General features: G+C 39.2%; 1 protein-coding gene across 1 annotated transcript in view; it reads right to left on the bottom strand.

Moving 5' to 3' along the window:
- lrp2a (low density lipoprotein receptor-related protein 2a) overlaps positions 1-14,277 on the bottom strand; it is a 290,923-nt gene that overhangs the window by 51,215 nt on the left and 225,431 nt on the right. The window contains exons 67-69 of the mRNA XM_060827752.1: positions 13,253-13,384; positions 8,837-8,980; positions 6,419-6,584 (exon numbers count right to left, since the gene is read on the bottom strand). Of these exons, the coding sequence (XP_060683735.1) occupies positions 6,419-6,584; positions 8,837-8,980; positions 13,253-13,384 (442 nt within the window). The remainder of the gene's footprint in view (positions 1-6,418; positions 6,585-8,836; positions 8,981-13,252; positions 13,385-14,277) is intronic.

Below are 14,277 nucleotides of genomic sequence, written 5' to 3'. Positions count from 1 at the left end.
GCACAGCACAGGAACAGGCCTTTCAGCCCACCATGTCTGTGCCAACCATGATGCTATTTTAAACTAATCCCACCTGCTTGCAATGGGCTATATCCCTTTATTCTCTGCCTGTTCATATGTCTGTCTAAATGCTTCTTAAACATTACTATCATACCTGTTTCTACCACTTCCCTGGCAGTGTGTTCCAGGCACCTACCACCAAACCATTATACAAAGTGGTGCAAAGATCCTTGCTGCTTTAGTGCCAAATACTCCAAATCTATTAACAAAAACAGAAGTTGCTGAGCTTTTTCAGCAACTTCTGTTTTTGTTTCTGATTTAGAGCATCCACAGTTCTTTCACTTTTTTACTCCAAATCGATTGCTGGGTTGTTAATGTTTTCCCAACCTAACAACACCCAGTGCCAACATGCTCACTGAAGTAACAATTCCAACCGAACAGGGAACATCACAGTTTTGCTTTGTGTTTGGTAAAAAGAATTCTCTGCTACAGTGTTATCCAAGCCCCCATTTCCCAGTTTCTGTTTCAAGTAAAATATATGTAACCCTTACAATATGATGTATACAATTCTTCAATATTCTAAAATCTACCAACAGGTTCCAAACCAGTGCTAGTGTATAAACATCAAAGCTAGTTACAGGGAAGTTTGGCAGTCCAATAGTTTGTGGCCACTATCTAATGAGAATTGATTGTAATCTCCCTGTCCAATTCTTGGTTTAGTAGTAAGTTTCCAAGGTTATTTGCAGCATGCCTTCACAACAAAGCCCTTGTCCTGTCCCTCATTATTTAGTAGTTGGACAAGCATATGGACGTACATGGAATAGTGTAGGTTAGATAGGCTTCAGATTGGTATGACAGGTCGGCACAATATCGAAGGCCGAAGGCCCTGTACTGTGCTGTAATGTTCTGTGTTCTATGTTCACCCCAATGTAGAATACAGCACAAGTGGGTGTCCTTTGAATATCAGTTACAACTGAGTTTATGATGCAGAATCTATAAGGTGTTCATTCACTCCAAGACCTATTGAGTGGAATTTTCCCACTTTCAGTTCAAGTGTCTCATTGCATGAAATTCAAAGTGCCCATCTGCCATGGTTTGGAAAGCATTTTCTCACACAATCCTCCACTCTTAACTTCAGCAATTGGGAACTTGGGCGCCTTTGGGAATTGCATCATAGGAGATGCAGAAACTCTAGCCACTTGCAGCTTTTCCCAGCATTCAGGCTGATGATAACATATTTAAAATCCAATTGCACAGTATTTGAGATGCAGAAAGCCAGGAATTGCCCTTCACTGTTAGCACTGAGGCCATGACCCAGATTTAAGGAAAACTCAATCCATCTTCATTGCCAAGGACATTAGAGTCTTAATAAATCAGGTGGGGGACAGGCAGGCAGGCAGGCCTTTTCACTGCAGATCAGCACTGGAGGCCACAGCATCAGCCTAAGTCAGCTTGGGCCCAAATTGCAGCCTGGGTCCCAGGCAGTGCAGAAAGAATGTCAATAGTCTTGTGCGCTTCACAGAGTATCACTATTTTCTTTCTGCTATTCACACTCATAGGGTCAACATTCATTCTAACTCGACCATTGCACAAACCTTTCAGCAAGTGTAGTGGACTGCAACTCTTAGCTTTGCATGCATCATATTGTAAGGGCTGGATACATTTTATCTTAAATATAAACTGGGAATTGGGACTTGGATCACTTTGTTGGGAAGAAGTTATTTTAACAACACAAAGCAAAAGTGAAACTGTATGGTATTCAATGTTTGGTTAACTGAAAGTATGTAACTGTTGGAAGAGTCTGAAATTGTTACTGTGGTGGGGCACGTTGGTACAGGGTGTTGCTGGGTTCGGAAAAAAATAGCACCTCAGCAATAGACTGTGGCTTAGCTGTTTTCTCATGGAATACTGAAAGAAGTGAACAGTTGGACTCAGACCTCCCAAATATTGCTTGAACAAAAGAACTGACAGCATTGTTGTTAACTTTATGGATGACACAATGATAGGTGGAGGAGCAAGTAGTTTTGAGGAGATGGGATAGCTATAGAAGAACTTTGCAAGAAGTTGAACTGCAAGAAGAACTGCAAGAAGGGTGGCATCTGAAACATCGACCTACCCATCTCCTGATGTTACCTGGCTTGAGGCATTCTTCCAGCCTCTTGCCTGTCTATTGCAGAAGAACTTTGACAGTCGAGGAAAGTGGGCAAAGAAGTGGCAGATATAATCTATTGTGGGAAAGTGTGAGGTTATGAATTTTGATAGGAAATATAGAAAAACTTTAGAAATATGAAGCACATAGGGACTTAGGAGTTCTATATCAGGATTTGCTTAAAGTTAACATGCAGGTTCAGTTGGCAACTAGGAAAGCAAATACATTGTTAGCATTTATTTCAAGAGGATTAGAAAACAAAAGCAAGGATATACGGTTGACACTGAATACTGTTCTGATCAGACCTCATTTGAAATACTGTGAGAAGTTTTGAGCCCCATATCTAAGGAATGATGTGCTGGCCTTGGAGCGAGTCCAGAGGAGGTTCACAAGATTGACTGTGGGAATGACAGACTTGTCATATGAGGAGCGGTTGAGGATCCAGTTCTGTAATCGATGGAGTTTACAAGAATGAGGGGTGATTACAAATAAAAGTTACAGAATACAGAGAGGGCTGGATACAGTGGACATGGAGAAGATGCTTAAACTAATTGGAGAGACTAGGACCCAGGGCACAGCCTCAGAGTGATACTTTAGAACTGAGATGAGGAGGAATTTCTTCAGGAGGGTGGGAAATCTGTGAAACTCATTGTTGCACAAGGCTGTCGAGGCCAAGTCATTCAATATTTTTAAGACAGAGACAAATAGTAAGAGGATCAATGGGTAGGTGCAGAAGGCTGGAGTTTGGAGTTGAGAAACATAATCAGCCATGATCGAATGGTGGAGCAGACCTGATAGGCTGACTGGTGGAGCAGACCCGATGGGCTGAATGGCCTAATTCTGCTCCCATACTTGATGGTCTAAGTCAGATTCCTTTCTCTCCCTTTGTGAATGAAAAGCATACTAAACGCATTCTTCACTATCCTATCTACCTGCGACTCCACTTTCAGGGAGGGCAGGTTCATAGCTCCAAGGTCTCTTTATTCAGCAACACTCCCTAGGACCTTTGCTATAAGATCTTAGTATGTTGGATTGATTCTTACAAAAATCACTTATAGTTTTGTAGTTTTAGAAAAATCTGTCGATTTACTTCATTTTCACCAGGTGCCATAGTAGGATTTGAACCTCATAACATTAGCCCGGGCCTCGAATTACCAATAATATCACAACTGAACAAATATCCACACACACCAACTGGTTTAGAAATAGTTTCTACCCTACTGTTGTTAGAATACTGAATGGACCCACAAACTCTTAACATTCGCCTGTACCTGTGTTGTGGTTTTTGCCGCTGTTTACCTATTATTTACTTATCTATGCTATTTAACTCAATGATCTGCCTGTATTGTTTGCAAGACAAAGCTTTTCACTGTGCCTCAGTACATGTGATAATAAATTCAATTCAATCTCCCCACACTTAGTATAGGATTTGTGAGATCTATTAGTTCCTTTGACAATCTATGATATCTTACAGTACACCATTCGCAATTGCTGTTTGATTTTCTTATCCATGATCCTGAACCAACACTTTCATCCTAGAAATGTTCACACATAATATATCATCAGGACTAGGCCATGAAGGAAGTACAACTCATGAGATCACTTTGCTTGAGGCTGCTGGCAATTGCAAGAGGACTGGCTGACTCTTCAGGCAGAGCAAGAGGCATTTCATTTGCATGTGAGTACGTGTCATTTTTCCAGCTGTTTTATATATACATAGCTGTTCCTAATCCTGATCCTCAACCCTCTCTCTATTTACAAGCTCCATCTGGTCTCCAAATGTGCATTTTCCAGCAATAGCCAACACTCTGCCTGCAAATCCTTCTAGCTTTACCTTTGTAGGTTCTGAGGAGCAAAATCCATCCACCTCAGGCACCATTTAGAGTACAAGAGAAACTAGCTAGAAATGTAAAATGGACAGCACAAGTTTCTACAGGTATTTAAAAAGGGAAACAAAATGTGATCCTCCAGAGAGTGAGAATAGGGAGTTAATAGGAGATAATAAGGAAATTACAGGTGAAATGGACAAATATATTACTTCTGTTTTCAATAAAGAGAATACAAAAACACCACTCCAACAGCTACAAACATAATATCTATAAATCAGAAGGTGGAAGGGGAAGAGGAACTAAAAATTACAATGATGAGGCAAGTGTGGTGAAGAAAATGATGGAACTGCAACTGACAAGTCTTTGAGTCTTACTGGACCTCATTCTAGGGCGTTAAAGTAGATACATTTATGTTATTTTCCCAAAATTCCCTAGATTCAGGAAAGTTACCATCAAACTGGAAAGTAACAATTATGACCCTTCTATCCAAGGAAGAAGGGAGAGTGAAAATGGAAACTATAGACCAGTTACTTACAAAGATTCAAGGTAATCAGGAACAGTCAGCATGGTTTTATCAAAGGGAATTTATATTTACACAAATAATTGGTGTTCTTTGAAGGAGTAACATATACTGTAGACAAAAAGGAGCCTATAGAAACACCAAACTTGAACTTCAGGAAGGTAGTTGACAAGGTGGCACATCTAAGATTATTCTGGAAAATATAATCTCTTAGTGTAGGTGCAAAATACTAGCATAGAAAGAAGAAAAAAAGAGACTGTATAAAAAGAAAGCTTTGCCTGATGACCAGGATGTAATGAGAGGAGTCCTGTAAGGGTCTATGCTGCGGCCTTAGTTTTTATTTTAACAATTGGCATGAATAACTTGGATGAAAAGAATAAATGCACATCACAGACAACGCCAAAATGTTAGATATGAAAACTGTGAAGTAAATATGGAAGTTACAGATAGACAGGTTGAGTGAATGGGCAAATCTCTGGCAGATAAGAGCATTGTGAATGAAAATCTTGATTTTGACAGGAAGAATGAAAAAGTAGAATATTATTTAAATGGAGAATGATAGTGGAAATATGAAGTGCCTGGGGATTTAGGTGCTCTGGTGCAAAGTTAGTATGCAGGTACAGCAAGTAACCAAAAAGGCTAATGGAATACTATCCTTTATTGCAAGAGGAACTGGACAAAAAAAGAAGTTATGCTTCAGTTATGTGGGGCATTAGTGAGAGCACATCCTGAATACCATATGCAATTTTGCTCTCCTTATTTAAGGAATATAAGGGCACTGGAGGACATTCAGAGGGGTTTTACTAGAGTAATATCTGGAATGATTACATTGTCTTATGAAGACAGGTTGAACAGGCTAGGCTTGTTTCCATTGGGGTTTAGAAGAGTGAAGGTGTTTTGATTGAAATAGCTAAGATCCTAAATCATTTTAACTAAGTGGACCTGGAATGATTGTTTTCTCTGTGAATAAGTCCAGAACTAGGGGCACTGTTTTAAAATTTGGAGTCACGCTTTCAGAGCAGAAATGAGAGAAACTTTCTTCTCTGTGATGGACTGTGTAACTTTGGAACACTCTGCCTTGGAAGACAGTGAAAGCGGGATTCATTGAATAAATTCAATGCCAAGGTGGATAGATTTTTGTTCGGTGGGGAATGAAGAGTTATTAGGGAGAGATGGGAATATGGAATTCAAACATAATCAGATCAGTTATGATCTTATTAAATGGCAGAGAAAGCTCCATGGTCTGAATTGTCTACTTCTGCTCCTATTTTATATGTTCGCATCATAGGAAACAGCACTTTAACCAGGGTTCACACGTAATTCAGAAACTTGGTTAGAACATGGATCCTCATGGTGTACCATCTTGGGTCCTAGTGGGCAACTCCATTTTGCTTAAAGCTTCTTGCACTACTTGTTGCCCATCCCTAAATGCCCTTGAGAAGGTGGTGGTGGCAGAATTCTCTCCTGAATCACTGCTGTCCATGTGGTGCAGGTAGACTCACGGTGTTTTTAAGAAGACAGCTAAGTTATTTTGACCTGAGTGACTACAAAGTCCACGTTGCTGTGGCACAAACACCAGCCAATACTTCAACATAAACATGAGATCAGGAAGTTTGAATACACTGCAGTACATCAGAAATATTGAGGGGGGAACAAAGGAAACAAATTCCATCAATAGGTGGAAATGAGCTCCTGAACGGCCCTGAATGCTCAGGTTTGGAATATGGGGAAAGGTTTGGGGATAAAAAGTGTTAGTGTAAGTTATATGTTTCACAATCTTGATTGAGGACTTCAGTGGAAACTGCAAATGGACTCAAAGGTCAAACGATCACGAATAAGGCAATTTCTCAAACAATTCTTATCACTGAAACTGAATTTCAAATAATATCCTAGGTGTTGTTTCGTATTTTTGTTTCTTACTTTCCAACCCAGTCCACAGCAATACCATCAGGAGTCACTACATATTTAAGATTTAAGTCCACTGCTGTAATAGGATTGTTTCCATTGTCATCAAAAGTAGTGAGAAAGGCTCGCTTTATAGCACCAAATTCTGCACCACGTCCCAGGACAGTCCAGTACACAACACCTGCAGAAAGGAAAAGGTTATGGTTACATTTTATTATGTCTTGGATATTCTGGGATTAAGTAAGTGACATAGTTTTCATGCTGAACTGTATATAATGTTTAGTATGCTTTATATTTTGTGAAGGTAAGTGGAAAAATAAGATCGTTATGAGTAGAAGTTGGCTACTTAGACCAGTAAGCCTGTTCTGCCATTCACTGTGATGATGACTAACCTGATAATCCTCAATTCCACTTTCCTGCCTTTTTCCCATAACCCTCAATTTCCTTATTGATTAAAAATATGTCTGTCTCAGCCTTGAATATACTTATTGACCGAGTCTCCACAGCCTATCCTTGTGGCTGCAGGGCTCTGTGGCCAGACATCACTCACAGGAAGTAATGTTTCATGAAGCTCATAGTGTGACCATTTTAACACTAGATAAACACAAGAACCCCTTTCTCATTTGTGCTGCCATATTAGAAGAAAAAAATTCAGAAAATCAGAGCACCAGCTTTAATTTCAAAAGGCAACTTTTACTATTGTGCTTTTTCTAAAAAATGTTCAATGATAAAGTGAAATATCAATTTATATCAATATAAAGAACTGCTTGCATACTCTTAAATTCTCATTTCAATACTTACCTTGAGATTTTGAAAGCTTTTAGCCCTGAATTAACTCAGGACACACGCAAGGCTTGCTGGAGTTTGGCCTCAAGATTTTCCCATTACAATGCTGGCAAAAAATGGGGGTCACTTTATCTCCTGAGTTTCGTTAGCATTTTGACAGAAATATTCCCAACTAAACCTGATGAAAATTATTACCACACTAAAGAATAAGAGCAGGAATCTGCATAAATTTGAGTCCCCACAGAATTGATCCTCAGCGTAAAAATAGGTGGTCAGAGAGGCCTATAGTAGATCATGGTCAGGAGGAAAGCTTGAGCAGGGAGATTAAGGTTTCTAAAGACATCATAACAAAATGGACAATTGACCTAGATTCCTTCTGTTCATGCCAATACTTACCACTGATAGAATCACATTGGGATTGATGGGACCTTGATTCTAATACATTAATGATGCCCTCACATGCCTTTGGGATGTGCCCTATCCAACACCAAATTAAATGTTGGTAAAATGGTTGCAGCAAGAGCCTTCAAGCACCGGACTGTCATTTTATTCATGTCTTTGACTCATTCCAGTTAGATGGCTAGCATCTCTTAGTTGCAGGTCAACTTGTTAGCCACATCTCTGAGAATCCCTGCAGTGTGGAAGCTGGCCATTTGGCCCATCAAGCCCACATCAACCCTCTGAAGAGCAGACCCCTACGCTATCTCTGCATATCCAATGGCTAATTCACCTCACCTCCACATCCCTGGTCACTATGGACAATTTAGCATGACCAATCTATTTAACCCGCACATCTTTGGATGGTGGGAGGAAACCAGAGCACCCGTAGAACATACACACACATAGACACAGGGAGGAAGTGCAAATTCCACACAGACAGTCATCAAGGGCAGCATCAAACCAGGTCCCGGGTGCTGTGAGGCAGCAGTGCTAACCACTGAGTCACCTTGCCACCCAAGGTCTCCTCACTTTGTTTTATATGAATGTTTTTCAGTTGGAACAAGCTGTAAACAAAGGTTGCTCTGAGCAGCATGATCATGCACATTATTTTCAATGTTTGCATACTTAAAAGAACAGGCTGTTTACAACAAAAAAAATCAGGGAATCTTGGTTGTAATTGAAGCTCTTTTTAGAACTGTGCACTGCATTAGGGAAGTAATGCAGAAGAAGGAAAGACTGGTTCCAGTGTTACTGCAAGGTGTGGTCCCAACAGTGACTGTGGAGAAACTTAACTGTCTCACCCATTAGTTTGCCTTTCCAATTAGAGAATGCAGTGGAGAAAAATTTGCAATGAAGAAGAGAGCAAAACTGGTCATTGCATTCATCCAAAATTAAGTCTGGACATAATCCATAATCTAATATGTACAGACAAGAGGATTCCTAATGAGAAACTAAATCAAGATTTGGAGATGCCGGTATTGGACTGGGGTGTATACAGTTAAAAATCACACAACACCAGGTTATAGTTCAACAGGTTTAATTGGAAGCACAACATTAAACCTGTTGGACTATAACCTGGTGTTGCGTGATTTTTAACAAATTACCAATCAAGATACTTTATGCACATTATTAACCTTTACAGAATGTAAACACATTTAACTGGATTTTCTATGATACTTAAACTCAATTTTCACATCATTTACTTACTGAGATCTGGATCTTCTGTATCCCAGATATAATCAATAGCTTTGATGTCTTCTTCATTCTGAATATAATCTGTGTATTTTTCAGATGACATGCTGTATCGCCGAATGCGTACACTATCTGGCAAAAGTAAGATAGGAGGATTCCCTAAAATTCAACAGGATAAATAATTAGTACTTGCATCATGTATTCATCACGGTAAGCCTTTCAACAGCATTTTGTCATTTGATATGGACGTATGCAATGTTCATTGTTAAGACAAGAAGTCCCTTTTCAAGAAGGTTAACCTATCTGCCCTTTTTCCATATGCTTTTCTCTTCCACAGAAGGCATTCAGCCTGACTGATACCAGTAGAGGGAGCTGTACACTTGTAAGTCAATATCAGGGTTGGATTTTCATTTCCTGATCAAGGTAGGAAATCTAAAATATTGATCTTTACTGTAAACATGAATTCTTTCTTCATTCCTTCATCCATGCTATTTTCTTTTTGCGAGTCAGTAAGGCCTTGGATCAAGACCCTTCATGCACTTTTTTGGAGGATAAGGATGCCACTGAGATTTCTATTGGGAATTTGAATTTCCTATTCCTTCCATCCCACTTGATTCCTGGGCTGTTATGGGTTTGGAAGCCCTAAGTTAAAACTGCTTTGTTGTGCAGTTCATGATCACCAGGAGTTCTATTAAGGAGTCAGGGAAATTCTGACAAATAAATGTTAAACGCTTTGATGCAAAAGTCAGTATTATATTCAAATGACTGACGGGACATCTGGCTAGAATTAAAACAAAGCACTGTTTATGTTCAAGTTCAAATAGACTCCTGTGTTTAGATTACCCAAACCGTGTTTTGACTCCTAAGCTCAGTTTGAATGCTTGCCCGAGTTTCAAAAACTTTAGAATCATTTATTTAGAGGAGGTAATCTTTTCACATTTTGTTTGATGGTTTAAGAGATTATTAAATGATTATCTATTTTTGTGTGGCAAGTAAATGAATGTTTTTTTAATAGGAGATTGAATTGGATTTAGACAAATGCGAGGTGCTGCATTTTGGAAAGGCAAATCAGGGAAGGACGTATACAATTAATGGTAAGGTCCTGGGGAGTGTTGCTGAACAAAGAGACCTTGGAGAGTAGTTTCATTTTTCCTTGAAATAGGAGTCATAAATAGATAGGCTAGTGAAGATGACATTTGATATGCTTTCCTTTATTGGTCAGTGTATCTAGTATAGGAGTTGGGAGGTCATGTTGCAGCTGTACAGGACATTGGTTAGGCTACTTTTGGAATATTGCATGCAATTCTGGCCTCTGTCCTATAGGAAGGATGTTGTGAAACTTGAAAGGATTCAGAAAAGATTTACAAGGATGTTGCCAGGGTTGGAGGATTTGAGCTATAGGGTGAGGCTGAATAGGCTGGGGTTATTTGCCCTGGAGCGTCGGAGGCTGAGGAGTGACCTTATAGAGGATTATGAAATCTTGAGGGGCATGGATAGGGTGAATAGACAAGATTTTTTCCCTAGGATAGAGAAGTCCAAAACTAGAGGACATAGGTTTAAAGTGAGAAGGGAAAGATTTAAAAGGGAACTAAAGTGCAACTTTTTCACTTAGAAGGCAATGCATATATGGAATGAGCTGCCAGAGGAACTGGTGGACGCTGATACAATTACAGCATTTAAAAGTCATCTGTTCGGATATATAAATAGGAAGAATTTAGAGGGAAATGGGCCAAATGTTGGCCAATGGGACTAGATTTATTTCAGGTATCTGGCCATTATGGACGAGTTGGACCAATGGATCTTTTTCCGTGCTGTACATCTTTATGACCCTAAGGACAGTTGAGTGAATTTTAATTTTTTGAATGGCTTCATAAGTTAGAAATCTTTTTCACTATGAAATGCTTTTGGCTGACAGATCGATTCGTTGGTTACATTTCTTTTATTGATCATTCAAAGGTATCTTCAGGATGGCCCATAATGGATACTGGGTGAATGTCTATGGAGGGCAACGGTGGACACATGGAAAGTATGAAGAAGCATTGGGAACATGAGAGAATATGGGGAGATTGAGGGAACATGATGGAACATTATAGGACATAAGGGGTTGTGAGGGGAGCACAAGGGTATAAGGAATAGAAAAGGTAATATGCTCGCAAAAGGGGACTTTGGGTGTAAGAGGGGATATGGGAAGCTTGAGAAGACTTGGGGAGCAATTTCAGTGTTGCAAGCTGGTTGACATCATGATCAGTATTATATTCAGCAGGCATTAGCTGCACAGAGGTGGTGGTCGTAGTGGTGGAGTGGTATTGTTATTGATTTAGTAATCCAGACCCCCAGGCAAATGCTGTGGGGACATGACTTCAAATGTCACCATTGGTGTTGGTGAAACTTGAATTCAATTATAATGATGACACTGTTGATTTTCATAAGATCCCATCAGATTCATTAATACCCTTTAGAGAAGCAAATCTGCAGTCCAGGTCAGGTCTTTATAGGACTCTAGACCCACAGCAATATGGTTGACTATTTACTATTCTCTGAAATGCCCTCCAATAGACATTCAGTTCAACGGCATGGGGGTGGATAAGGGATACTGGCCTTGCCCATATCCATACAAGTATGAAGAAATAAAATAGCACCAACAAAATCAGGTCCAGCATGATTTTTGGCAGATGTATATGTGTATGCAGCAGACATGATTTTAGACTACAAATGACCTCTATAGCGTCCAAACAATGAGCGCTATTAAGTCCAATCCTGTGCCAAAGGTTTCCTGTGTGGAGTTCAGCCTATCTGGTGGACAGAAAATGGATTCGCTGGTATTCACATAATATTTTCACTAAAATGAAACATGAAAAGTGTTTGATCAAGAGATATAATTGCAGATTTCAATATAATTTTAAGCACACTTTATTTTTGTCCAATTTATGCAAGATACCTAAAGAAAATTCTCATCTCTCAGTTGTTCCACAAACCTTGAACTCCTTCAACCCTTCCCATCACCTCATCAACATTTAATCATACAGGACTTGAGTATGATGAAAAAAGACACATTTTATTGATGCTTTTTGCCATGCACTCATGAGGAGAATTTGCAAGAAATGTCAATGTAAATGAAAAACAACTCGTATGCTGTTTGAAAAGAGTGTACTAATCGGTTGGCAAGTGGATTCTGATTGGTAGAGGAGTTATCTTGGAAAATGCACAATTAGATGATGACTGACAGTTAAATACCATGCTTTCTTTCAATTTTAAACCAGGCAATTTGTCTTTGGTGCAGTCCTGAGAAATGAACCAGAGAATGGTGCTCAACTATTTTCTTGAGTTGAAAGAGGTGCAGTATGCATACAAGTTCTCTCTGTCCACAAAGAACAGATGCTGTGTCTTAATATGCGTAGGTTGTGATAAGTAGAAGTGGACCACACTTACTCCCTGTGCTGCCCAACTAATACAAATGTCATTCTCAATGTAAATCTTCACAGAATTCGGTTTATTTAACAAACATTGCCTAATTTTGGAATTACTTTAAATATTTGCCACTGTGGTTTGAGTTTGCAAGAATAGGCTCATTGGGTGTGGTCAGTACCTTAACTGTTGCAAACACTCAAAGAAATATGTTGTTAGATATAACCTGCCAGTCCCTGAGGACATATGGCCTATGTATCCAGCATCACACAGGTACTGAAATTCATACATTACATAACACATTTCTGTAATGGGCAAAAAGTAGTTGTGGATTGACAGCAGCATCCAGTTAGGAAGGAATACCATTTTGGTTGCTAATGCGTAGAAGCAAGGCAAGTATTCAACCATTTGAAATACTTTCCAATCTGAGATAGCATGAACACTTTTCAGAACTGAATTTGTTGACAGTAAGCCCCTGCATGAGTTATCATTGCATATGGCAAGAACTGATTAATCAGAGTAGCCATCATCCTGCAGGATGTCTTTGATATGTCCTATTTAACAAATAAGTCAAAGACATTTTACAAGGTTGCTGATAAGGCCAAACTTGTAGTGTGTGGAACTGTAGGAGTCTAAGTGTGCATATTTTTAGTAATATTTTTGGTAAGCATATTTTTAACCAATAAGATTAAGGATGGGAAGAGAAATAGCTGAATGAACGAGTTGGATGGTGAATCTTTAAAATTCCCTGAACAATATAAAGGAATAAGATCAGTCATTTTTTTGGTGCAGAAGACTTGATTGGCAAGCATCAATGGGTCATCGTGTCACTATTAAGTAATTCTAATAGCTTTAAATGTCTGGTACACTGACTTTGTGTCTACATCACAGACACAGCAAATTCATGACATTCAATACATGTCTATGTGAGGCAGATCAGATGAATGTTGTAATTGTTCTTTATGGTGGCCACCTTATGGTGGCTGAGTACATAAAAAGAATAAATAAACAATGCAATGCAATTACCAGTTGCCATGCATTGAGTGCCATGCTCCTCCACAATAGATCGAAATCCCTCAGCACAGAAACACTCATAGCTTCCCTTGCTATTTTTGCAATTGTGAGGACAGGTGCCAAAGATCTCGCACTCATTGATATCTGAACAACGAGAAAAATGTAGTAAGAAAGAGTTTGATGCAAAGATTCAATTTCAAACAAACTGTGAAATTAAACACTAAATGATAAGATGTACAACTTACACTATGGACGTAATGGAATAGTGTAGGTTAGATGGGCTTCAGATTGGTATGACTGGTTGGCGCAACATAGAGGGCCGAAGGGCCTGCACTGTGCTGTAGTGTTCTATGCTCTACACCTTCATTCTTGAGCCTTATTTTACAACTGGTTCAAGACTCCTTCCTCTTTTCCAATAAAAATGATATTAGTTTTCTAAAATAATTCTGACATCACATCTGTACCTTGTCAGGAGTAGCAGATTTAAACTTGTGTCCAATAGTTGACATGTGACTCAACACAGGAACAGCTTGTTAATGTAAATCTCACTTTTACTGCAGCAATATATCCCAAGAGTTCATCATATGAGACACTAACAACATATTACATACAGCTCTTAGGAAGGTTGATCAAAAATTTGGTCAAAATGATAGGTTTAAAGGAGTGTCTTAAATGAAAAGAGAGAAGTAAAGCAGTGAAGAGATTTATGAATGGAAATGTAGAACTTACGACTGAGAAAGTTAAAATGCACATCTTTCAAAGATGTTGCAAAGAAAATGGGAAATGTGCAAGGGGTCACAACTGGGGCAGCTCCTATATTTCAGAATATGGACACGTAGTAGTAGTCGTGGCTGGATTTGGTGGAGTCAGGGGCATGGAAGGGGAATGAGAAGACGTCGGAAAAAGAGGGAAAGTGAATGAAAGAATATTACAAACAATTACAGATGAGAATATTGTATTGCTTAAAGCAGTCTGGCCCACCAAAGAGGTCAAATCTCCAAACACTTGTTACATTGCCAGGTGAACCAGATTTGCTG

This window comes from Hemiscyllium ocellatum, chromosome 7 (genome assembly GCF_020745735.1).
Source record: "Hemiscyllium ocellatum isolate sHemOce1 chromosome 7, sHemOce1.pat.X.cur, whole genome shotgun sequence".
Lineage (NCBI taxonomy): Eukaryota > Metazoa > Chordata > Chondrichthyes > Orectolobiformes > Hemiscylliidae > Hemiscyllium > Hemiscyllium ocellatum.
The sequence above is the reverse complement of the archived record's forward strand: the minus strand, read 5'-3'. Positions and strand labels throughout refer to the sequence as shown.